Source organism: Sparus aurata, chromosome 5 (assembly GCF_900880675.1).
Source record: "Sparus aurata chromosome 5, fSpaAur1.1, whole genome shotgun sequence".
NCBI lineage: Eukaryota > Metazoa > Chordata > Actinopteri > Spariformes > Sparidae > Sparus > Sparus aurata.
The window spans coordinates 29542259-29567073 of NC_044191.1; the positions used below are offsets into that span (position 1 = coordinate 29542259).

Sequence of the window (24815 nt, forward strand, 5' to 3'; positions counted from 1 at the left end):
ACCAGGTCAACAGACTCGAGGCGGTTTATCGAGCGGCTATTGGTCGACCGCGTGAGCTACATTAGTATCCCCACGTGGAGCGGCGGCTCTGATTGGCCAGCGGACGCTTTGTGGGCTGGCCTCCAGTTTCGGTTAGCTGGGAGCGTGAAACCGCGTGAGAAAGTTGCCATTGAGGTAAAGCAGAGCTAGACGGCGGACCGTCGCCGCAGCTGTGGGAGTTGTTGCTATCAAAACTAACAACATCTTTCCTCTTTTTTTCGTGAAATCTATTTTGGACTCAGCGTTGCATCCAAACTCAGCGGGGAAGTAAATATTTCAGCTCCTGACGACTGTTCGACCGCCAGCCAGGACCGCGGCGAGTCAAGTGGGAACTCTTCACTGCAATTAACTTGTGTGGATTTGTTTCTGATGCTCGGACCGAGCCGCCGACAGTTCGCGGCTGCCTGTCGACCGTCCTACCGGCTTGAATTCGCTCTTGTTCGCTCGGTTCGCCTCCTCTGCGCTCGGAATACATCGGATTCTACACAAAACAAACGGGGGGAGTGATTGAAGTCGCTCCAGCCTGTTTTTTTTTTTTTTTTCCCTCTTCCTCTCATTTCTCACCTGGTTCTTACCCTCCTCCCCCCTCCTCTCTTAGCTGCCTCCAGCTAATGAGCCGTTTCCCGTGTTTTTCCGGTTGATTTACGGCCGCGCTGCCGTTGGAGCGGAGGAGAGACAACGACCGAGAGGAGCGGGGATTCAAATTAAACAGTCGGTTTTGTTTGAAATCAACGGCCGCGGGTCCTCACGGCTGATGGAGTCGTCTCCGTGATCCGGAGCCCCCCTCGCATCCTCACCGTACCCTCATTTGATCCCTCTAACCGGAGCTTTAAGACGGAAACGGTCACTTCCTCCCGGAGATAACGATGTTTCCCCAGGGGCGACACCCGGTAAGACTTCTCCCCCCTCTTCCTGCTTTAACAGTTGTTCACCTGGCTGTAACCGGGCGTCCACAGCCAGAGACATAACATTACCTCTTTGTTGAGCTGGCACCTCTTGTTATTTTAGTTATAACAGCCCTCAGGCTGAGCACATGTTTAAATCCAGCTCTTTAGTCTTCTTAATGGGACTCAGCATCTGCCCCTGAGAAGCAGAGTGGGCTTGATGGTGTCGTTTGTCTGAAGGGGCACTGTGTAGTTTTGGAGATTACATTAAAAATCAGAATTTCAATGTTTACCATATTTATGAAGTAAAAATACAAACTCAGCTTTTCCCATAACTGGACAAACACGCTGTTCTCAGAGGGAACTAGGTGTTTGAAGCTAGAAAGGTGGCAGGGTCCGCCACATAAAAACAAAACAGTGTGAAATTGTGGTCTCCTCTGATGTCAGTTTGTCTATTCAGTTAATTCAGTCGTGGAAATGAACAGAGTTCAAGTATAAAGTAATCAGTCAATGAAGATCTTTCTCTTCTAATTAAAATTTCCGCCCCAAAACTACACAGTGCACCTTTAACAGCCGTCAGGCTGAGCACATGTTTAAATCAAGCACTTTCTTCTTATTAATTGGGCTGAGCAGCTGCCCTGAGAACCAGAGTGGGATTGATAATATTGTTTGTTTAATAAAGGCTAATAATTAAAAGTTGTTGACATTACATGTGAGCCCGGAGAGGATCAGATGCATATACGCACATAATGAGCCACTATGATATTAAAAATCCTGTGTGTGTGTGTGTGTGTGTGTGTGTCAGGCGCCCCACCAGGCTCCAGGCCAGCCCTTCAAGTTCACCATCCCAGAGTCACTGGACCGCATCAAGGAGGAGTTCCAGTTTCTTCAAGCACAGTACCACAGGTGGATAATACAAACACACACATTCACAATTCACTTGGAAGGCTCCCGTGTCGTTACGGCCGATTTTGTCATTGTCATCTGCCCCTTTCTAACACTAAACCTCCCCCCTAACCACAGTCATCCCCCCCCTTACCATAATGAACAAAACCCCAGCTCTGGCCTCATACTAACCCATAAACCTGGATTAGGTTCACATACACTCATGCTCACATATGCAGCAGACCCAGTGCTTACACTGCGGTAGGTCTAAGTCTTGGTGATGGGTGAGAGCCAGAGGGTGGCGTGTGGGCTCAGGGTTTCATAAATCACTCCTTATTTTCCCCTGTGTATGTGTGTATAGTCGTATGTTAGAAAGAGACTGCCTCGGTGTGTGCACAGTTGTGTTTTTCTTTGCTTGGCGCGTATACACATCTACTTATTTGTACTGTCGGGCGGGTTGGCCACAACAGGTGAAGAGCTACTGACCTACTAACAGAAAGCTTTGTTTCTGATTCACACCCTGATTCATGAATGTGAAGACGGGTATGACAGGAAGAATCCTCTCCATCATGTCACTTTCATCCTCTTGAATACCAGCTCTGTTACCTGCACTGTTTAGGTTTGTGGGTAATGGGGAAAAAGGAGACTTTAACCTGTCTTTCAATGGTAGGAAACGTTCTTGGTTCAAAGTCGACATTTTAGATGAGCTGAGGCAGTCACTCGTTGGTTTATAACCCAAATATTTGCTTATATTCGTTGATCAGCAGCGAAACCTCTCTGTCCTGTAACATCACAGCCAAAACAACTAAATAACCATCCACAAGAGCTGACGATTATACTGTATGTATATTCAAAATTGTTGTATAATTTTTTAAGTCTGTGTGTTGTGTTTTTCAGTCTCAAGATGGAGTGCGAGAAGCTGGCCAGTGAAAAGACGGAGATGCAGAGACACTATGTCATGGTGAGATCCGTGTGACACTCAGTTTTTTCTCCCCACAATATCATATATTGAGGCTTTTGCCCCGCTGAAGTGTCCTTGAGTGAGATGCTGTGTCCTCACTTGAACATCCCTCTTTCCAAAGACTGATGTAAACACTGTAACTGAACGAAAGAGAAGAGGCGTATCAAATAATTACTCTGTAAAATGAGAGTAACACCTGTGTTATTGCGTGCAGTTGGACAGAGTTTTTTCTGAGTCTCACTCAGAAATGCTAATGAAGGTGATTAGAGAGTCAGATTAGGCTGTGTTTAGCGACTTTGCAGTTTGTGTGTAGGCAGTTTTTCATTTTGATTTAGCTGAGCTCCTGTTTTCTTTATCATTTCACTTGATTTAATAGATAAGGTTCTGTATTTATCACTTCCTTCGAAAGGTGAAACATTTACAAAGCCATTTTACTGGAAAGAAACGGAGGTCAAATGAGGTTCAGTCACAAAGAAAGGAGACAATGATGCTCTCTTGAATTGTTTGCAAACGTTCGTCTCTCATACGCCTACGCTGATGAAAAAAGCATTTGATCTCTATGCTGCGACTTTTACATGCCTTAACACTGCGAGAATATAACGCTCATCTCTAAGGCTTCACATATTCTCTTAAGCATTTTATGTCAAAGGTTCAGAATACTCCTCACTAATCTAACCATCTGACTCTGTCCTTCGCAGTACTATGAGATGTCTTATGGCCTCAACATCGAAATGCACAAACAGGTACGGATGCTTATCTGTCTGCCTCTTATCTACTCTCTTCCTGTTTGTCTCTCTTCCTCTCTCTCTTTTTCCCTCCCTCTCTCATGGCAGGGTTTTTGATGTATTTGGTGTGTGTGCCTGTTGACGTGTCCTTGTGTGCGCGCAAATGTGCGCTCATTCAGTTGTGTGTGTGTGTGTTTTACTGTATGTTCTGTGTGTGTGTGTGGATGTGTGTTTATTCGTGATCGATGGGGCTCTGTCTCCATTTCCCCAGTTAGGGCCGGCCGCCTGAGCCCGGAGGCAGGATGAATGGCTCTGTAGATTGATTGGTGCTGTCTAGGGGAGCGGCCTGCTTTATTACATTAGAGGGGCAGGGCTGGGGAGGGCAGAGGAATCGATCACGGTGAGGCCGGCAGAGGAGAGACAGTGGAGCTCCCCCTTTTAGAAGCAGAGAGGCATAAACACAACACCACACACTTTAGTAGGGCAGGCGTACAAGTGTGCAAACAGGAAATATGGAAAGCACACTAACCTGTTGTACTGTGAGGAAGGAACGTTTAGGTACAGTCATAAATAATATATGCAAACACTGGAGGAAAGGGACAATTGAACACATGTGGAGTAATGTACACACCCTCAAAGAAAGTCAAACATGTTTATGCATGAGTACATACGCAGACGCATTAAAAGGCAAACGTTACCGTGTAGACACACGGACGAGGAGGGAAAACTCTCGCTCTCTTTCTCATGCACACAAACACACATTTCCCCACAGGAGTGGTGCATGGCTCACAGCGTTTACCAGTAATTACCACAGCTATCGACCAGTCAGACCAGAGGAAATTGGAGGTGGATTGGCCTGGCTGCTTCACTGAAGAGTGGGCATGCTTCCTTGACTCTCTCACACTCCCTCCCATTATTTTTCTAATGTTCTTTCTCATCTTGTGTTATTGTCCCCCTTTACACCCCAAGTTCTCTCTCCCTTTCTTTCTGCCTGCCTCAGTCTCTATTTAAAAGTATGGAATTTCTTCTTCCTTGTGCTGCACCCCCACCCTCCGTTTCTTTTCTTCTTGGCTCCTCTTTCGTTTTATGTCCATGTGAAGCTACTGTTCTTTCATTGTGAGGGAGATGCATCTCTTCCTATTGTCCACACACACACACACACACACACACACACACACACACACACACACACACACTAAAGCTCCAGGGGAGGTCATTAGCTTGGGGCTGCAGTTGTCAGAGCAACAAGCTTCTATGGGCAGGGGGTATGGGGGAGGCAGAGGACCCACCTCCTGCTGGGAAGGTGTGTGTATGTGTGTGCGTGTGTGTGCGCATGTGTGTGTTGCTGTAATGCTCCAATTATATGTTTAATGGGAAGTCTGTTTTTATGGTCTCACATTGTGTGTGTACACTTGTGTCTTCTCTCTGTATCGTCAACTTTTGTTTACCCTCTCAATTATCACATTGTGGATGGTGAACCACAGCGTTTCTCCAGTGTTGTTATCCACCAGCTGATATGAACATTTTTCAAATGCTAGGACACGAGTTGTTTTCATAACCTCAGTTTTAAACAGGCAATACACAAGTTATTTGCTTTAACTTTTCATTTTGACATAGGTGCTGCTTGCACAATTGAATAGCTAGAAAATAATGACATTGTCGGTGTCCAGATTGGCTCCCTATGAACCTTGCTTTCAATATGCAATTTTGTCTGCTGCTGGGCAGAAAATCTGCCACGAAAATGAAGGCTGACTGGTAATCGAGTCAGGCTGGCAGCCTGGCGTCATTACCTCTGCCAAAGAGACTATGTTTTCGCCGTGTCCCGTGGTTGATTGGTTTGTTAGTTGGTTTACCCACAGGATTACACATAAGTTTTGGTGTGGCTTCAGGTGGAGGAATGGAATTTTCTTTTTTCACTTTCTTCAAAATGGCAAGGTATGGCGTATTTTTTACGTTTTCGTTCATTACTTAAGTAATAATGTAAGGAAGAAAATCAGGCATATTTAGGTGGCTGGTGTCTATGGGTTTATACAATTTGATCAGGTTCCAAATACAAATCAAAATATTTTTGATTATGATATCGGATTAGGCCTGATTGAATAAAAAGGGCGCTGATGGGCCTTGGTGGTGGTATGTGCTTAATGGAGTGTGTTTCTATTTTCTATCTGCTTTCACATCGCACGTTATGGACCAAATGAATGAATTATCTCACTGATTTGTTGGTAATTGAATTGCTAAGGAAAATAGAAATTATCAAGTTGTCTGTGCGACAGCAGCACCTACAGCAGTGCCACCAGGAAGCGCAAGAGGGAAAAGCCCATGTCTGCTTCCGCTCCAAGTTAAATGTTCTTGGTATTGATTTGTAACGATGCCTCACTTAGGGAATGCACCTTCAGGTATTTGTGGCCTAGTTTTTTTGATCCTTGTTAGTTTTATCAATTAGCTTAGTTAGATTAGCTGAGCTGACCTGATGGTAGTAAGTCAGATTATTCTCAGACAGCCTAATCATTGAAGCCTTTATACAATGCTAATTATAGGCTTACAACTCAGGATTCTGAGAAAAGAATTACAGGTATAGACACAGACTGCCTGAAATAGCACTTTATTTAGAGCTTTCTAAGCATGGAAGTAGTCGGACATAATGAGATTGAGTTACAGTTAAAGAAGTCCCCCAAGCTGTTCAGGGTGTAGGTTACTGTAGGACTGAATGTGAGTTTTTACACCTCTCATCCTATTTTTTTGCGGAGAAGCTGTGGTAATGAACACATCAGGCACAGCTAGTATTTTTCACCAACAGCTTGTGAGACTGGATATAGAAATGTAGCTCTCGGTTCTTTTATTTGAGTTCCACTCAAGTTATGTTTCAGGTGAAGTGGTGACATGTTTTGCTTTAACCTAAATAGGGAGTACTTTATTTAGCTCATCCAAGTACATCATTGGCTGAAACCAGGGTCAGTTGTTTAACAAGCTAATAGGGAGTGTGTGTGTGTGTGTGTCTGACAGAGGTCTGTTGAGGACAGCAATGCTACAGCTAGCAATGGTGTAGCCACAAAATCCTACATAGAGCTAGTGGCTTGTTTTTACGGATGACAGTCACTGTCAGCCTGTCACGTTTTCTCATCTTGTTAAGATTAAAGTTTGTCTGTTACCAGCAGATGAACAATGCCAGCTTTGGTAGTCACCTTACATCTCCTGTTACCGTGAGGTTGACATTGTAGTTTTGAGAAGAAATATCTCGATAACATCGGAGGGATTAACATGAAATTTGGGACGGACATCCTCGTTTCCCTCAGGATGAATTGTAATAGGTTTAATTACCTGACTTTTCATCTAGTATCATCATCTGGTCCAATATTCAAGTCTTGTCGAAATGAGCTTAACTAGGCAGCTAACCAGACTTTAGACTGATTGTCTAATCTTGTTGACCTTTAAATGACAGGGGAATTGAAGCTGATGGTGGAAAGAAACTGGCACATTGTGTTACGTAGTTAGGAAGTTTGAGCAATTCACATCTCGAAAGTCTCTTGGTAAGAGGAAGTAGTGTATATTATGACTGTCATTACTTTAAAAGGGGGAAACCTGCCACAGTGACCAGTTATTTCTACACCAGGTGATGCCCAGTAAGTAACAGATGGTCTATCTGTGTTGTAGGGTAATAAATGACCTTTTAGCTGATGACTGTGTTTTGGTATTGTTTTAAAGAGTTTTGAGAAGTTTCCATAAACCCAGGGGTCAAAAAAAAATCGTCCACTTTTTATCTAGGTTTTCACATCACGACACCACATAACCTCTTTTGAGCGTTCACATCCCGTGTGTGTGCGTCCGTGCTGTGTATCTATTTATGTGGGATGTGTGTGTCTGATGAGCCATTACCACGTTTCATGGCTCCTCCAATTCCCTCTTCACCCTGGCCTTCTTCGTATCAATTTGATTGGATGATATGTAATATGAGTCCCCTTATCTGATTTGGTGCCACTGTGGGGGTATCTGGTTTCAGCCGATTGTTGCCACCTCCGGGGGTTTGGGGGGCAGGCGGATGTGTTGGCATGGATACTGGGGGAGAGCAAATGAAGTTAGTAGCTGATGAGATTATGTTGAAGTGCTGATGGGAAGAGGGACAAGAGCACAGAGGATAAGAGAGAGCAAAAGAAATACAACGGGCAAGAGAGAAACTTGAGCTCACACTGATGATTAGAAAGAAAAATCTCATTGTACAGTGTGTGTGTGTGTGTGTCTGTGTGTGTGTGTGTGTGTGTGTGTTTGATGCTGAAAATGGCCCACTGGATTTGTGTGTAGAGAGAACTGGATGGGTATATTTATTGTTTTATAGACTGGTGGGGGATTTCAGTGTGAGTGTGTTTGTGTGTGATTGTTGGCTTGCCTTTGAGGTTGTGTTTACCAGTGTGTGTGTGTGTGTGTGTGTGCGCGCGTGCTTGTATGACTTTATTGGTGTTACTGAACAGCTGTCTTTTCTAAATGAATGTAATTATGTTATTAACAATTAAGTCTCTTTCTGTCTCTGTGTGTCTCTTCCTCCATCAGACCGAGATTGCCAAGAGACTAAACACCATCTGTGCACAAGTCATTCCCTTCCTCTCACAGGAGGTAAGTACTGTCTGACTTTGAGCCACAGACTCACTTTGCCTTTCTGCCATTTATACATTCTAGTTTTCTGCGTTAGCTTAAATCAGCCTTTTGCTCTTGGTCTTTAGCAGCATTGTGTTTTATCTGTGTGTGTTGCAGCATCAACAACAGGTGGTCCAAGCAGTGGAGCGAGCAAAACAGGTGACAATGGCAGAGCTCAATGCGGTCATTGGGGTACGTGGACTGCCAGGTCTTCCACCAACAGTGTGTATTCCTTTACTTACTCTTTAAATCAAATTCTCTTTATGTCTGTGTGTAGTAACGTGTGTAGTACTGTTAAGATACTCTGAAATATACCATGCATGCTGCAGTTAGATACCTTTTATGTATTGTTAGGTGGTTGTCTATCATGATACTGTCGTTACATCTTAGCCAATGTTTTTTCAAATCATATCTTGATTCCTACCTTTGGTAATGAATATATTGTGGAAAGAAAGACATGATCAAAAACCTCTCCCAAGTAAAACAAACATCTTTTGCTGGATTTTACTTGAAACAATCAGAATCTCTTCTAAAAGGTGTCTGTTTTACTAGTGTTATAGATTATACACTTACAAAATTACTTTTACATTGAATTTTAAGAAACTCACAATGTTTCTCAAGGTCACAGGCATACGTGCATATTGGGCGTATGCCTGTGCGAATGAGTTGGGAGGAAAATGAAAAGAAAGGTAATAGATGAAATGAAATTAAACCAGAGGGTGAGTTTCTCCTTTTTGGACTGTGGTTCTAGAAGTGGATTGATTGATTGATAGAGCACATTTTTGTCATGGTGAACGAGCAGATAATGGAGGATATGAATCGGTCGGAGAGATGTGATGGGAGGTCATTGTTGAAAAGATGTCGTCAGCCTATGATGAATGGGGCATGGCCAGCTATTCAGACTTGAGCTGAAAAGGAATTGGCACGGAGAGTGTGAAAAGAAGCTGCAAAAACATAAACTTTTTTTCTTGCGGTTTAGCTGTGATGTTTAAGGAAAAAGGAGAGTCTGAGTCGGAGAGTGTTGATGACTTTTTGGGTGGGACGGAAGGTAGTTTAGAATACTCTGCTTTATAGGAGCCATAGGGGCTTGACGGGTGGGAGGTGAGGCCAGGGGGTTGAGTTGAAGGGGAATGTGGGAAAAAAGGGGTAGGGGTGGGGAGGTCTTTATAGCTTTAGTTTAGCAAAGAGTGGGCCGTGGGTTTGGAGAGTTAAATGTGAGGTGGGCTTGTTAGTTGGCGTGGACTGATGGGGGTCTGTGTGTGTGTGTGTGTGTGTGGTTGATGGGGGGGAGAGGTGGATTTGGCAGTTGCGGTTTGAGTCTTAATTGCAGGATTTCAGTGTTTGTAAAAGGGGGGGTCATGGCGTTGCCCTTACACTCCCCTCTTCCCCTCTCCTCCCGTCTCCCACGCCAGCCTGTCATTCACCCCGTTTGTGAGTTAAATGAGAGTAATGAAGCGTGCTGCCTCTGCACACACACAGACACACAACACACGCACGCACACACATACACGCAAACACACCGGCTCACACTAACATCCCATGACAAACCGGGCTCCCCTTGCCTCCACCAATACTTCCCCTCCATTTACTCCCATCAGGGGTCCTACTTGTGCATCCGTGTGTGTGTGTGTGTGTGTGTGTGTGTTTTTTGCATCTGTTTGTGTGTTCGTCTGGGTGTAGCAGAGCGCACATTTCTGTTATCCCCAGAAAACAACAGGCAGGGGAAGGATGGTTGAGTGAGGGTGTGTGTGCCTGCCTTGTTTATCTAGACTCTGTGTATGCATGTTAGTGTGATCAAGTGTGACGTGTGGGTGTGTTTATGTTTGATTGTTTGGCAGGCAAGCCAACTCGGGGAAATTGAGTATGTGTGTGCGTGTGTGTGTGTGTGTGTGTGTGTGTGTGTGTGTAAGTGAGGTTGAGGCTGAGGCTAAAAGACTGTTTCGTTCTTTTGCTTTCATTCACCGGGGCAGGACGCAGAGAGTGAAGGATGGATAGAGAGGAAAAGAGTGGGCGGGGGCTCAGGAGAGGGGGAGTGGGTTCGTCAATTAGGTGAGATAAAAGTCGGTTTGACCTTCAGCACTCCTTCAACCCCTGCCGAGTCGCCTCCTGTGCCCCCTCCCTTCTCCTCTCCTTCCTCCTCCCCTCCCGGTGGCGAATCAGTGAGCTTGGATTCCCGCGGCTACTGTCTGAGGAGGCAATAATGATGTTTTGGAACACAAAGGCATTTTACGCTCAGACGAGCGCCTGATTTGGTGTGAAAGAGAGAGCAGGGCTGCCAGCCAAACTCTCTCTCCCTACCTCTCTCTCTCCCTCTCCCTCTCTTTCTCTCTCTCTCTCTGACCCTCTCCTCCTCTCCTCTTCTCCTCCCCTCGCTCCTCAGCCGCCTCACTCCCTCACAAGACCTGACAGTGCAGGCAGCAGCTGGGGCTCTCAGCTCTCTTCCCCCCACTTCTCAGTCATTCCTCTTTTTCCTCCCCATCTCCCTCCCCCCTTCTTCCACCACCACATCCTCAGGCTCTGGGCTGTGATCCCAGCTGTCAGTATTGTTCAGTGTTTGACCCCAGAGGGAGGAGGGTGTGTGTAAGGCGGTGTGTAGGGGGAGAGGATGTGTTCACCTCCTTGTGGACTGCAGCAGCTTGTTGAGGTGGTGTAAACCCAGACACTGAAGAAACTGTCCCATCTGTTGAAGACTTGAATAGGACCAGAAATCTCTATTGATCAGGTTACAGAGTGCTATTGATTTCTAGCTATTGATGGCTCTGTTTCATTCATTGACGTTTGAGTTTTTGGTGTCAGGTGTCAATCTCTTGGCCACATGGAGTGACCTCAACATCTCATCTCTAAACATTTTGGCGTGGTGAATAAGACTAGCAGTAAGCTCCAAACAGTGTATTTCCAACTGGAGGCCTACCTCGAGCAACACAACTGTGTGTAGCATCCCTGTATGTTCCACGCCTTCTCTTTCGCCCAACTAATCACCTAGTTCTGTCTTTTCTCTCTCCGTGTCTCGAGCAGCAGCATCTATCACATAACCATGGTGGTGCCCCAGTGCCCCTCACCCCTCACCCTGCCGGCCTTCACCCCTCCCAGCTCGGTGGTTCAGCCGGTCTCCTGGCTCTATCAGGAGCACTTGGTGCCCTTCCTCCCCATCTATCTGGAAAAGATCTTGGTGATAAGAAGCCCCACATGTCCGGAGCAGACTCGCATCCTGCTGGACCTGATCACCTGAGAGGTGAACAAACGCACCTTCTATCACCAGACACAACACTTGAAATAGACAAAGAAGTCATCGGTTTTTTTTAGTTGGCTGGCTCGAAAAAACCTGTGGAAAAACATGGTTTAGACCCCTTTCTTTGGGTTATAATTACATGAAATGTAGATTTAACAATTCTAACTCATTTTCCTTCCTGTATCATGTTTTGTTTTCTGCTCTGCTGAACATCCAACCCTTTGACCTCAACCGCATGTACGCATTTCCAATGGCAATAGATCGTGAGCCCGGCACAGTGAGTACTTCCTCTTTCCACAGCATTGTTTACTGTTCTGACAAACCACTCAGTTAATTTTCATATCTCTAAAAAGGGAAACTTCGGTTTGGGGGATTTTGACTTTGTTCTTAGACGCAATTTGCATGCAGGTTGAGTGAGATTAGTCTGTCTCAGCTCAGTCCGTGGGATCACTAAGCTCTACTCAAGCTGATGGAAAAACAAATTTAAACTGTCTGCTCTAAGTAAACTATATTTAGTTTACATATCCTTAGACTTTCCAAGCGATGATCTAATTGTTTGGTTTCGGCTTACGACATTATCTACCCCTGGTTTTGTGGGGAAAAAAAATGAAAACTAAATATCCCTTTTAAACCCTTCTGTGATATAGACACCAACCATTGCATTATCTCACACATCATGTATGTTTTATTGAAAATACAGTTTCTCAAAAGTCACAGCACTTTCATCCCAGACTTTGAACTTATATTTATATCACAGGCTGTTGCTGGAGCAGCCTCATTTTTCTCCACTTTAGCAGCATTCCTTTTGTTATCCTATTTTTTGCTGCTGCAGCGACCCAATTTCCCCTCAGGGATCAATGAAGTTCACCTCACCGTGTCATTATGCATAAAAGCCCCATGCTGTTTTTACCTCTGTTTCACACCCAAATAGCTTTCATCCGTCAGCGCTATATTTTTGACTGTCAGTTTCAAAGTGTTTGTGTGCGTGTGTGTCTATTTATGCATGTATGTGTGTGTGTGTGTGTGTGTGTGTGTGTGTGTGTGTGTGTGTGTGTGTGTGTGTGTGTGTGTATGTGTGTGTGGGGATCTCTCTTGGGTAGAGCTTTGGCCTGCCTGTTTAGTTCTGCCCCAGATCTGCTCTGAACTGTTGGGTTTCTTTTCTCCTCCAAATGAGCTTTTTAGCATGGTCACACGCACACACACTCACAAACACACACACACACACTCCTCCAGCCCTAGCCTGCATTGTTGTGCCTATTTAACACCTCAGTGAGCAGATTACCCCCTTCTCTCCCCCCCTTCTCCCGCCGCCCCTGATCCCGCGCTTAAAGACTCTCATTGTGTTTAATATCACCACCACTGAGAGGGGAGGGCTTGGGAAAGGGAGGCGAGGGAGGGGGGCAGCAGTCATATGACACTGAGCTTGTGTGTGTGTGTGTGTGTGTGTGTGTGTGTGTGAGGGAGAGAGACCATGCTAAAAGCGAACCGGGGAGAGACGGAGGGGGGGAAATTGCTTATGTTTTGCGGGTCAGTGCTCCTGTGCTCAGCTCACTAAAACCTTTCAATAAAGGGGGAGGAGGTGGGAGGGAGGGAGGAAGAGGGGAGGGCTTGAAGGAAGGGGCCTTTGGCAGAATACAGATTTTCACCCCCTCTCACCCCTCTCTTTCCCTCCCTCGTCTCTTGTCACCCTTTCTTCTCCTCCACACTCTCACACCCTCCTTCCATCCTCTCTGTGCTCTAATCTCATCCCCTCCCTTTTCCCTTTTTCTCACCCTCCTCCTCCTCCTCCTCCTCCTCCTCGTCCTCTTAGCTATTCCTCCTTCATTTACCCTTTCCCCCCCCTCAAAGCCCAAGCGCTCACCCGCTAGATGTGTGCACGCGCATGTGTGTTTGTGTATGTTGAATGCACATTTCATTGACAGGCTGAGACTATAATGGACTCAACATGAAGCTTTAATCCATTAACAATAGGATCCGTTGGTCAGGAGGCCAGAGGGGGGCAGCTTTGTGTGTCTGTGTGTGTGCTTATGTGCATGTGTGTGTGTGTGCGCGCGTGCAGTCTTGGGACGCAGGAGTGTTTGGCAGTCACACACACACACACACACACACAGACACACAGACACACAGTCTGGTACACACTTGATCATACACACAGGCTTTTACAGTCAATTACACATTGTACACACGCACACACTGAAACACACATAACTGCAGCCAGTGCAGCTTGTCAGAGCCAGGAGAGGGAGCACTGATAGATTTTGAGAGCCACTTAATGTAATCATCAACTTCAGAGGCGTGTGTTTGTGTGTGTAGCAGCGACTGGCTTTGGTCAAGTGAGAAAAAGAGGTTGCCGTTTAAGTGTTAGTGCCGCTTAATTCATGCGTCTGTGAACTATTAACCTATCTGCAAATAAGGGTCTGTTTTTCTAACCTGCTCTACACATAGCTGAATAGCTGCTGTAATTAGCGGTGGATGGATCAGACTGTTTAGTGAGCTCATGCAGAATGAACTGTAAAAGGCAACATTGTCTAACCTCTGCAAATACTTTTTCTTATTATTTTTTTCCTCTTTGTCCTACAAACTCTCCCTTTTCTTTTTTCTTTCTATGCTACCTTATCTTATTTCACTAATCTGTGCTCTCTCTCTCTATCCCACTGTGATCTGTCCTTCTACTCCTCCTCTCCGCCTTCATCTGCAGAGTAACTCACTGCTGCCAGAAAGTCTTCGGAACTCAGATAAGAGACGCAACGGGCCCGAGTTTCCAAATGACACCAAGAAACGCAAGATGGAGGACAAGGACTCCAGCCACTATGTAAGAAATGCTTGTGCAGCATAGACAAAAGTGTGGAAAAATTATTTATAATGTGTTGTTAGTCATAGAAGAGGTGGCTGTATTACACATAAATAAAAAATGACATTTGGGATATTGTAACATTGTGATATCAGCATTTAAAGGATGCATTACAGTAAAGAGATGTTAGTTTCTAGAATGTTTTCCTTTTTTCCTCTTTGCTGATCATTTTTTAAAAAAGGTGTTAATATGTTGTGACAGTAGTCATCCCTAAAATATTGTCACAATATCGTGATAAATCCTAAAATTATCAAATTTTTTTTAAAGCCGTATCACTCAACCTGGTGTGTACAGACATATCATAGTCACACATCAATGTTAAAAACAACTTTTTGACTTTCTTTTTAATGGTGTGCTAACTGATTGTCTCCCCCTTTGCAGGATAGCGACGGGGAGAAAAGTGATGATAATCTAGTGGTGGATGTCTCGAATGAGGTCAGCATCTTTCCGTTTTTTGTTGTTTAAACTACAACATATTGATTCCTCTGTGCAGGAAAATGTCAACATCACTTTGGTGCTATAATTTTGTTCTCCGGTAGTTAACTGAATCCTTGTTCTTCCACCAGGATCCTGCCTCCCCTCGCGGCACGCCGCTCCCCTCGCCAAGAGAAAATGGCATGGATAAAGCGCGTCTTCTCAAGAAAGACCCCTGTAGTCCAGCTTCGACTGCATCATCAGCTAGCTCCTCCTCCCTCAAGTCCAAAGAGATGTCAATGGTAAGGACAAAAAAGACTGAATTTGTTTGTGTTGTTTTAGCTTACAGTTGGAAAGACCGAGTAGACTGATCGATTCATGGGTGAATAAATGTTTCACTGATTATAAATATTTCTCTCGGCAGCGAGACAAAGCAGGTACACCTGGACTAAAGTCAAGCACACCCACACCACGAGGTGACTCCACCCCCGGTCCGAGCTCCACTCCTGGAATCCGGCCCAGTCTATCAAAACCCCCCTCTATGGAAATACCACATCCAGCCAGTAAGTCCAAAAATGTATAAATTAATTATAAGGTTATTTTAATATGCCAATTAGTGCCAGAGGGCAATCAGTTGTGTGTAAACTGCCTCCAGTAAAATCTAACCTCACAAATAAGTCTCACAGGGGCTTTGTATAAATTATGTTGGACTTTCTAATGAACTGTTGTTGTAAGTATTAATTGCAAATCTTTCACAACTTTTATTTTGGAAATACCTCATGCCTGTGCAGAGTTTGCTTGATATGAAAGATAAAACTGAACTCAAGTAAATCTGGTTTATTTTGCATCACAGACAAATAAAGAATTACAATTAAGGTTCACTGGTAATGTTAGATGACTGGTAGGTAAAAAGTCTGTAAGATCGAAGCTTGTATTCATAAATGCTTAATGGATTTTGTACCTGAATCCTCCTTAGTTGTGACCAGCTGTTTATTTGTCTCACATTTTCCTTTCCTTCTCAGCTGCAGGTCTGCGGACCCCCCTGGCTGTACCAGGCCCGTACCCGGGTGCATTTGGTATGTTACCCCACGCAGCAGGGATGAACGGTGAGCTGGCTGGTGCTGCCGGGGCAGCGGCCTATGCTGCTGGACTGCACAACATGTCACCTCAGATGAGTGCTGCTGCTGCAGCCGCTGTGGCTGCGTACGGCCGTTCACCCATGGTGAGTGGAAAAGGGTGACTCATGTTTTGGTACAATGATTGTGTGCGTTGTCTAAAGAAAGCCTCTGCAAAACATAGTAGCAGTTTACTGATGTAAGATGGTTATTTTATGTGTTACTAATGTTGATCAACAGTGTACATAAAAAGTTTAAACTTGCCTTTGACTTACTCATGATTCAGTATGTCGGAATACTGAATCCCAGTGGATGTAGTTTGGCATATTTGTGGTTAACAGGAACATCAAAGTGAAAATGAATCTCTACAGAGTATCTAAGCTGAGTGAGAGTATCATATGATATGGAACATATTTTTTTCAATATTCAAGCATTCACCTCCCTCAAGACTATTCAGAGAACATTTAGTAGAGGCTTTGGTAGGAATTTCATCTTAGATCGACCAGTATGAGCTTTGCATATCTGGATGCTTCAGTTTCATAACATTCTTTTTGTAGAACTTCTCAAGCTCTGTGGAGTTGATGGTAATTGTGAGTTTAAAAGGGAGCATTTTCAATTTATGCCTTCTGCCTCTGCCGTCTCATATGAAGTTTTTCAACGGTGGCTTCCTCTTGCTGTTCTCCCTGAGGCACCTGGGCAACGGTTGTTGTATGCACAGCGCGGACTACTCAACTGTGAAACCCTGTAACCTTCCCCAGGCAGATTGAAAGCTGTGCTACAGTATATTCTTTCTATTTTTCATGATTGACCTTATACTACCCTGAGAGGGATATTCAGTGTGTTGGAGATTTTTTAGCATCCTTCCCTGATTCATACTCATGTGTTGTCTTCAGAATGAATCTTTTACCAGGAAAGTAACAGCAGCAATGGTTGCATTAGTTGTGCCCTCCAGGTGTTTGAATTAAAATCTCTTGTCACACTGTAAACAAACAGAGGTGATCTACATCCAAATTATTAAGGAGTGTCAAAGAAATGTTTAGACTGCAGCAGTGAATTCTTATGAAGTCAATAGTGGTAGTGCTGTTTTTTTTTAATTAATCTATTTGTAGAATATTTACTCACTATTGGTCTGTTTATACATGTTGAAGAAGAATAATTTTTCTCCACTGTAATTCAGTGTTTTGAAAGACTAAAAGTTCATGAAGTTGAGGGCTGTGAATACTTTCCATAGCACAGTAGATTTAATATTGCAAAGTGTGGAAAGTGCCAATAGTTGCACAGCTGTATTTCTCTTGTCTGTGTGATAGTATTTATACAGTGGGCTACGCTGGTGTGCATTACGTTCAATCGCCTCATCACTTTGTGCTGTATTTGCATAGTGTTCATTACACTGTTTAAATAGGTTTAGTAGACTCACAGCTGTGTATGTGTGTGTGTGTGTGTGTGTGTGTGATACTTGATAGAAACTCGGGTTGTGTACTCACCAGCTGTGTGTGTTGGATTGGAGGGAGCACAAGACCCGACTGCTCTGCCTCTGTCTGTTTGCCGACTCTTAAACTTGACATTCAGATGTGGAGGGTGTGTGTGCTCAAGAGTGTCTGTTTGCCTTGTGCTCATGAGTGTTTGTGTTCTGTTCCACAGGTTACTATTGACCTGTGCGCTTTTTGCCGATGTCTGTCTGCTATATGCTGATATAATGGCTTTGTTGTCTCTTTCAGGTCGGTTTTGATCCTCATCCTCACATGAGAGTTCCTGGAATGCCTCCCAGTCTGACAGGAATCCCTGGCGGCAAACCGTAAGTGTCTGTTGCCGCTTATATATTTGAAAGCTGATTGACTTGCCCTGTGGCAAAACTGTTTTGACATAGGGAAAAAAAAAAAAAAAACGCCTCTGAAAATAATGCTGAGGCTTTTGTATCAGTATTTATCTTTGTCCTCGTCCTCTGTCACATTCGCTATCATGTTTAACCTCCTCCTCCTGTCCTCCTTTGTATCATCAGTGCTTACTCGTTTCACGTGGCGGCTGACGGACAGATGCAGCCAGTGCCGTTCCCCCCGGACGCTTTGGTGGGCCCAGGGATTCCCCGCCATGCCCGTCAGATCAACACACTGAACCATGGAGAGGTGGTGTGTGCCGTTACCATCAGTAACCCCACCCGACACGTTTACACAGGAGGGAAGGGTTGTGTGAAGGTCTGGGACATTAGTCACCCAGGAAACAAGAGCCCGGTGTCACAGCTCGACTGTTTGGTGAGTGAAGCGATGAGGCAGACATGGAATATGAATCTGAAAAGACTCTGGAGATGTGTGTGGTATATTTCCATCTATACGAATCATATTATAATGATGAAACATTAAATTTATTTTATGTGTCTTTCTCATCAGAACCGGGACAATTACATCCGGTCCTGTCGTCTCCTCCCTGACGGTCGGACGCTGATTGTGGGAGGCGAGGCGAGCACGCTGTCAATCTGGGATTTGGCCACGCCCACTCCCAGGATTAAGGCAGAGTTAACATCATCAGCGCCGGCATGCTACGCTTTGGCCATCAGCCCGGACTCCAAGGTCTGCTTCTCTTGCTGCAGCGACGGAAACATCGCAGTCTGGGATTTACACAACCAGACACTCGTTAGGTAAGAGAAACCTGTGCGACTCAAGCTAATTTTTATTTATTTTTAAAAAAAAATTTAAAGATATTTTTTGGCATAGACACCTTTATTAAGCAGTAGACAGGAAATATGGGAGAGAGAGGGGGATGTGACATGCAGCAAAGGACCTCCGGCCGGAATCGAACCGGGGTCGGCTGCGTTTATGGCATGCGCTCTAACCACTCCACCACCTGCGCTCCAACTCAAGCTAATTTTAAGAGCATCTACAACCTGTTCACCACAGTATTTAACCTTCCTGTTGCACAGAGAGGCAGAATATTTAGCAGTAATACTATAGTAGAGTGGCTGCTGATGAAAAAACTTTAAGCTCTTCACATTTGGTTGCCTGATGCATACCAACTGCACACTCGGTGCGTTTTTGTTTAAACATTTCTCTCTTTATTTAACTCAGAATGTATGTGTGTATTCTGCAGGCAGTTCCAGGGCCACACAGATGGAGCCAGCTGTATTGACATCTCCAATGACGGCACCAAGCTGTGGACCGGAGGCCTCGATAACACCGTGCGCTCCTGGGATCTGAGGGAGGGACGGCAGCTGCAGCAGCACGACTTCACATCACAGGTACACACTCATTTTAGCACGCAGCGTTTCATCCACTGACCTTGGAAAGTTCATTGGCATTTAATATTTTTGTGTAAAAAAGTTTCCCCCAGTAAGGCTGAATTTCTCGTCTCTTCTGTGCAGATCTTCTCCCTCGGCTACTGTCCAACAGGAGAGTGGCTCGCTGTGGGAATGGAGAGCAGCAACGTTGAGGTCCTTCATGTCACCAAGCCTGACAAATACCAGCTTCATCTACATGAGAGCTGTGTTCTCTCCCTCCAGTTTGCCTACTGTGGTAAGCAACTGGCCGTCTTCATCTCAGTCCATTTAGATCCTCTTCATATTTTTGTATCTACGTGTCCAGCGTGATCAGATCACAAGTGGACAGCTACATGTACTAGTAAGAGTTGGTTAAGAGGTGGTTGTTTCTAGTAACCACTGAACCGCAGTATCCCCAGACTCCTTACAAATGGCTTACTCCCTGTAAATGTGAAACATAGTTGTTTTCTCATTTGTTAGAAGTGTCAGTTTGTTGTCTGTTGCTGTGTCTCAAGTGTGTCTTACCTCCCAACGACTGTTTTTAACACGCAGTTTCAACATTTTTACTGAACTTATGAAATACCACAAAAGGTTATTGATGGTAAACATATCAAATTTTAACAGCAGCCAATACAGTGTACTTCTTTGTCTCCTAGGGATAAAACCCCCAGACTCCTTCACAGAATCACTAAATTTTGAGAGTTGTTGCATAATGAGTGTCTGAAACGTTGTATCTGTTTGTTTGAGTAGAGCGGGTGACTCATTTTCCACTCCTTGTTTTGTAGTCTACCTTCAAACCATTCTTTTTTAAAATGAGCTATTTAGACATGTTATGAAGCGTCTTTGACTTTGTTCTTGTTTAGTGTTTTTTGTTTTCGCATCTTTTATTAGCCATTGCCATTTATTAGATATGACAGTTTAGAGGTAGAGTAGAAACAAGGGAAGAGACAGCGAGAGAGAGAGAGGGGGGTATGACATGCAACTCGGGTTAAATCTTACCTTTTTAAAATTGGTTTTGTCTGTTCCATTTTACAAAAAAGATTTTCCTTTTTTCCACTGTTCACCCATGTCTTGTTTATGATGTCATTGTCCTACTTTTTTAACCCTATGTATATTTTTCTCTTCCCAGGGAAATGGTTTGTGAGCACAGGAAAGGACAACTTGCTGAATGCATGGAGAACACCGTATGGAGCCAGTATATTCCAGGTCGGTACAACAGGGCACTACATTAATTATCCGATGTATAAATGTAATATAAAATGGGCCCATCTGAAGTTGCTGCTTCAGCTGTAACAGGCCAACCCGCATTTCCACTGGCGCTGCATTGCATCAATCACCGGATACCATGAAAGTGTCATGTCCTCAAAAAGGGTGTTTTCTACTCTGCATTTACTGTTTTGATGACACATGAAAGTTGCAGACATGCCTGCTGTGGGAACATGCACTGAAATGATGTGGTAACACATCCTGTCTGATGTGCCGCATCAGCATGTTCCTCTGTGACGTTATTGAACAGGTTATGAAAGCTTTTGTCTTAATAACTACTCAGCAGTATTGATTGGAATAAGAGCACCAGACAATATTAAATTCTATAAGAGACATTTTTTAAGCACTGTACTGTGTCGTCTTTAAGTTTCATCAGAAGTTGTTATTTATGTGTGACTGATAATTTTCTGTTCTGTGCCCGTTTCTTTCTCACCAGTCTAAAGAATCATCCTCGGTGTTGAGCTGCGACATATCTGTGGACGACAAGTACATCGTCACCGGTTCAGGGGACAAGAAGGCCACTGTTTACGAGGTCATCTACTAAAAATATGGAAAGAAAAGCGAGGACATTTGTTCTTTCCCACACACCCGATACGTTTCTAGAGATTTTCACATGGAGCCAGACATCGCAGACAAGAGCAACCTGGATGACAACGTTGTTTTTGTTGCATTGATTTTACATGCACAGATCTTTTGACTCCACATCAGCTGGGAATTAAGTGGAGCCGCTGGATGTTAATGGAAGGAGAGGAGCTATTTGGATGTTTGTGTCTCTACTGCTTTCTGCTAGTGACTGCACTGGGATCAGCTACAGGGACCAGACAATGACTGAACCAAAGGGCGGCACGGCGATGTTTTTTTTTTTTACTGGAACCAACTCTTCTGAGGAACACTGTACTGAACATCAGATTTTTAAAAAGAACTGATTCAGTGTCGCGACCAGATGCAGAGAGCCTCCAATAGACGATGTGTAAAGAGATTTGGGAGAGGAAAACGTGTACTGACAAAATAATGCAGAGGCGGAGGAGGTGAAGCAACACAGTGAATGCCGAACATTTCCTTTTGTATTTTTGTTTTAGACGGACAATGCTTACTGTTGATCTCCCAGCTCTCTCTGACCTTAGAACCTCAGCTTGCTGTTCTGATATGCCTACACTGTCTGAAAAGTAGCTTTTCTGTCTTAACAGTAAGTCCTATCCTCACTAACTGCACTGTGGTGGAAGCTGTCCACCTACACGCTTAAGACATGCACACAGTGTGTGTTTTTAAATATAGTGAAGGCCGTGCTGACTCATCTAGCATCAGGCTGTTGTTGATACCTGTGATGGGTTGGTTTGATCGTCATGAGGCAAAGTTTGTATCCATAATTTGTACCGTTTCAAATGCCACCAGACAACATTGATGTGCTTTAGAGCTGCAACGATAATGAGTCGATCAAAAGAAAATTAAAGGGAGGGAATTTGATTCAGGAGAGAGATAGTTGAGGCTCATTTTCAGGTCATCAAACACCAACGCTTGCCATTTGGTCGGTATTTGGCTTGAAATTCCAGCCATTAGTTCCAGTATTTGACGACCTGGTGAGAGACTCAACATTGAATCACCTTCCCTGTATTTAATCGCAACTTTTTCGATAATGGATTAATTGTTCCAGTCATTTTTCAAGCAAGAAATGTCAAACATTTGCCAAGTCCAGCTTCCTGAATTAGAGGATTTGCTGCGTCAGACTGTTGGTTGGACAAAAGGAGTCATCAATTTCGGCTCTAAGAAATTGTGAAGAGCATCTTTCACTGTTGTTTTTCAAATTTTAAAGACTAAACGATTCATAAATAATAAATAATTCAGAGATTATACTCTAAATGTTGTTTGAGAAGGTTTAATGTCATTATTTCTCCTCTTTGTCGGACGATCCTGCTTACAAGACCAATTAGTGAAAACCTGAAAGGGAAACATTTTTCAGAGATTGAATTAATCCTCAAATTCTATTGATCCTCCTCGTCTTGTGTAGGTGTTTCCACTGATCATTCCTCTACTTTCCACAAGCAACTTGAGCTGACTTGAGCCGTCATACTGGAATTTCTTCCAGCTTCATGCTCTTTACATGAGCCGCAGTGTGTGTGTCACAGCTGCACGTGTTGCCAGAATGAGCCCCACCTTTACTCACAATGACTGACCTGACCTAGAAACATCAAGAGTGGATCATTAGTCAGCTGGACGAGGCTTCACATTTACAAATCTTTTCCATATTGTCCTGCTGAAGTCTGGACATGCCCCTGCTGTCAACGGTCTCTCTTACAGTAAGGTCATAAAGAATTCAAATTAAATTGTTTCTTTGGTTGATGTCTTTATGGTTGTAAATTCACCTCGGCCCTGCCTTTTTGTATCTCTTTCAAACCAGCTACACTTCCAAAAAGATCATCTCGACAAGTAAATCAAGCTGGAAAAGTTCTCTCTACCATATTCACTCAACAAACGTCTTCAAAACAGAGTTGCCTTTTTTTTTAAACGGTCTTTTGTTTCTGCTTAGTTTCTTGAATGCGGGACATTTTGTGGAATTGCCTTGTGTCATGAGGTCAAGATTTAAGACTACAAGCGAGATTGAGTTATTTGTTGAGATGGTCTTACAGAGAAGATTAGTGAAGGCGCAGTTGTATTTTCAGTTTCAGGAAGCAATCGGTCAGTTCAGCCATTTTTAAACTCATTCATTTCATGACCTGGGTTTTTTTTTTTTCCTGGGTTATTTTTTTTTTTTTTTTGTCGAATGTTTGTAAAAATGTATATATCTGTTTTTTTTTTCTTACAGGACATGCTTTAGAAATAACAAACTGTTTTTGTACGTCTTTTACATGGAAAAGAAACGTCTAATCAGGAGAAATACTAAATGGTCTTAATGCTAGCTAATCTAAAATGATTGAAATATCTAGACAATAAATGTGTTTTTTTTTTTGTAACTTGAGTGGTCTCGACTTTCTGGGTTGTCACAAGAAACACTTTGAGTCCTCACTGATGAAATCTTTCAGAAACTTGGTGGATAAGTGTGATGAAACGGGAATGAGAGCAGGTTTAGAGAACCAGGAGAATATTTCACTGAAACGCTGAACAGCTCAGTGGCCAGCAGAGTATTAATGTTAGTTAATTATATAATGTAGTTATTACAGCGTAAAATCATCAAACATCAGTGTCAGGTTTTTTCTTTGCTGATATCTCAAGCAAAAATCAGAAATGCCAATTCATCACATGAGGGCCAATTATTTATCAATGTGGATTACAAGAGTAAAAATGAATTAGAGTTTTTCAGTGGTGTTCACACAGACCTTCACTTGTACACAATGTTTTATTTAGCGAAGTTGCACTGATGCTCACCTCGCTGCGTAACGAAGGAAACTCCTTTTGTTTTCCTTTCTAAAGATGTACGACATGGCCCTGAAGCCTGTTTGCTTTATAAAACATGAACAGCTTTCAAATACGGTGAATGTGACGGAGGAGGTGCAGATTAAAAATGCTCCCCATGATGTCACTCAAGTTTTTTAGTCGCATCCTGCAACATCAAAATGGAGTAAATGGGAGTAATGACTTCCAGTAAAAGTCGACATAACAGTTCTTGCCAGATTAGCCGCTGTGAGTCTGTGTAGATGAAGACACATTACGCATTGTTTTGCGGCTACAATTGGAGCAGCCATTTTGGATCTTGAGGTCTGGGTTGGTGAGTCGCGTCCAACTTTCCGAGTCGTAAATCCAACGTCCTAATTCAAATGGTAAACACCATCATGTGGAGGTAGAAACTTTCCAAGTCGAAACTTCCAACTTGATGCCAAAAGTGAACAGAAAACTTGGCCGACTTCAACGATACGATGTCTCTTTGGCAGGTGTACACAGAGTTTAACACTCAACAGAGCAGCATCCTTGCATTAGAAATGAAATGGAGCAGGAAAAACAACACGTGAAGGTGACGGACGCCATCATGCATTTTATTTTACTGCACTTTAATTCTTGGAAACCTATCTAAACATTTCCTTCACCAGCCTCATTCAAACACTCCGCGGACACAACCTCGCCCCTTTCCCACGGGCGCTGCCATTGTTGTATGACGTCGGACGGCTGCTCCCTGGTGAAGCTGGGGTGGATGGATGTGCCCCGAAGTACCTCTGGAGGACGATGCATGTCATGAGCCCGGGCCTCTTGTCTCTAATGCCCGCTTCCTTGTGTGCAGTGGTGCGGTCTGGTTCGGTAGAAAGAAAGAAGTTCTTTCATGTAACTGCTCACAACGACGTCTGTGGATCACTGGTGATTGTTGAGTGATTTTTTTGGGTGATTGAGCATCACGAGGGTGCTGAGTGCAGACGTTGAGGTGGTGGGCGGTGTTTTGGTGCTCTGTATTAATTTATATCCAACTGGATTGACACTTTGAATGTGAGATAAAGATAGTGATTCAGTCAAGGCTTAAATTTACCCAGAGAGGATCGAGCCTTTGTAGGTATTAATGTGAGGGTGCCTCCTCTTGACACCGCCAGCAGCTTGACTTTGAATGATTTCTGTTTGAATGTGGACGGCTGCGAGGATCCAGCCACATGTGATG

At 43.9% G+C, this 24815-nt stretch overlaps 1 protein-coding gene across 1 annotated transcript; it reads left to right on the top strand.

Annotated features, from left to right (window-relative positions):
• Positions 1–175: 175 nt before the first annotated feature.
• LOC115582038 (transducin-like enhancer protein 1) lies at positions 176–23195 on the top strand. Its single transcript, XM_030417742.1, has 20 exons — positions 176–929; positions 1729–1829; positions 2706–2769; positions 3468–3512; positions 8037–8099; positions 8238–8342; positions 11136–11352; positions 11610–11626; positions 14048–14161; positions 14582–14635; positions 14767–14916; positions 15039–15177; positions 15637–15836; positions 17448–17524; positions 17729–17978; positions 18114–18361; positions 18811–18958; positions 19082–19232; positions 20106–20182; positions 20679–23195. The coding sequence occupies exons 1-20, from the start codon at positions 906–908 to the stop codon at positions 20784–20786; spliced, it is 2352 nt and encodes a 783-aa protein (XP_030273602.1). The 5' UTR covers positions 176–905; the 3' UTR covers positions 20787–23195.
• Positions 23196–24815: the final 1620 nt, after the last annotated feature.

What these genes read in the sequence shown, in the direction of transcription:
- LOC115582038 (XM_030417742.1), top strand. Translation starts at nt 906, where the DNA reads ATGTTTCCCCAGGGGCGACACCCG. An exon ending in AGTCCAAAGAGATGTCAATG is followed by an intron (nt 14,917 to 15,038) that starts GTAAGGACAAAA and finishes TTCTCTCGGCAG; the next exon opens with CGAGACAAAGCAGGTACACC. An exon ending in AGCACGACTTCACATCACAG is followed by an intron (nt 18,959 to 19,081) that starts GTACACACTCAT and finishes TCTTCTGTGCAG; the next exon opens with ATCTTCTCCCTCGGCTACTG.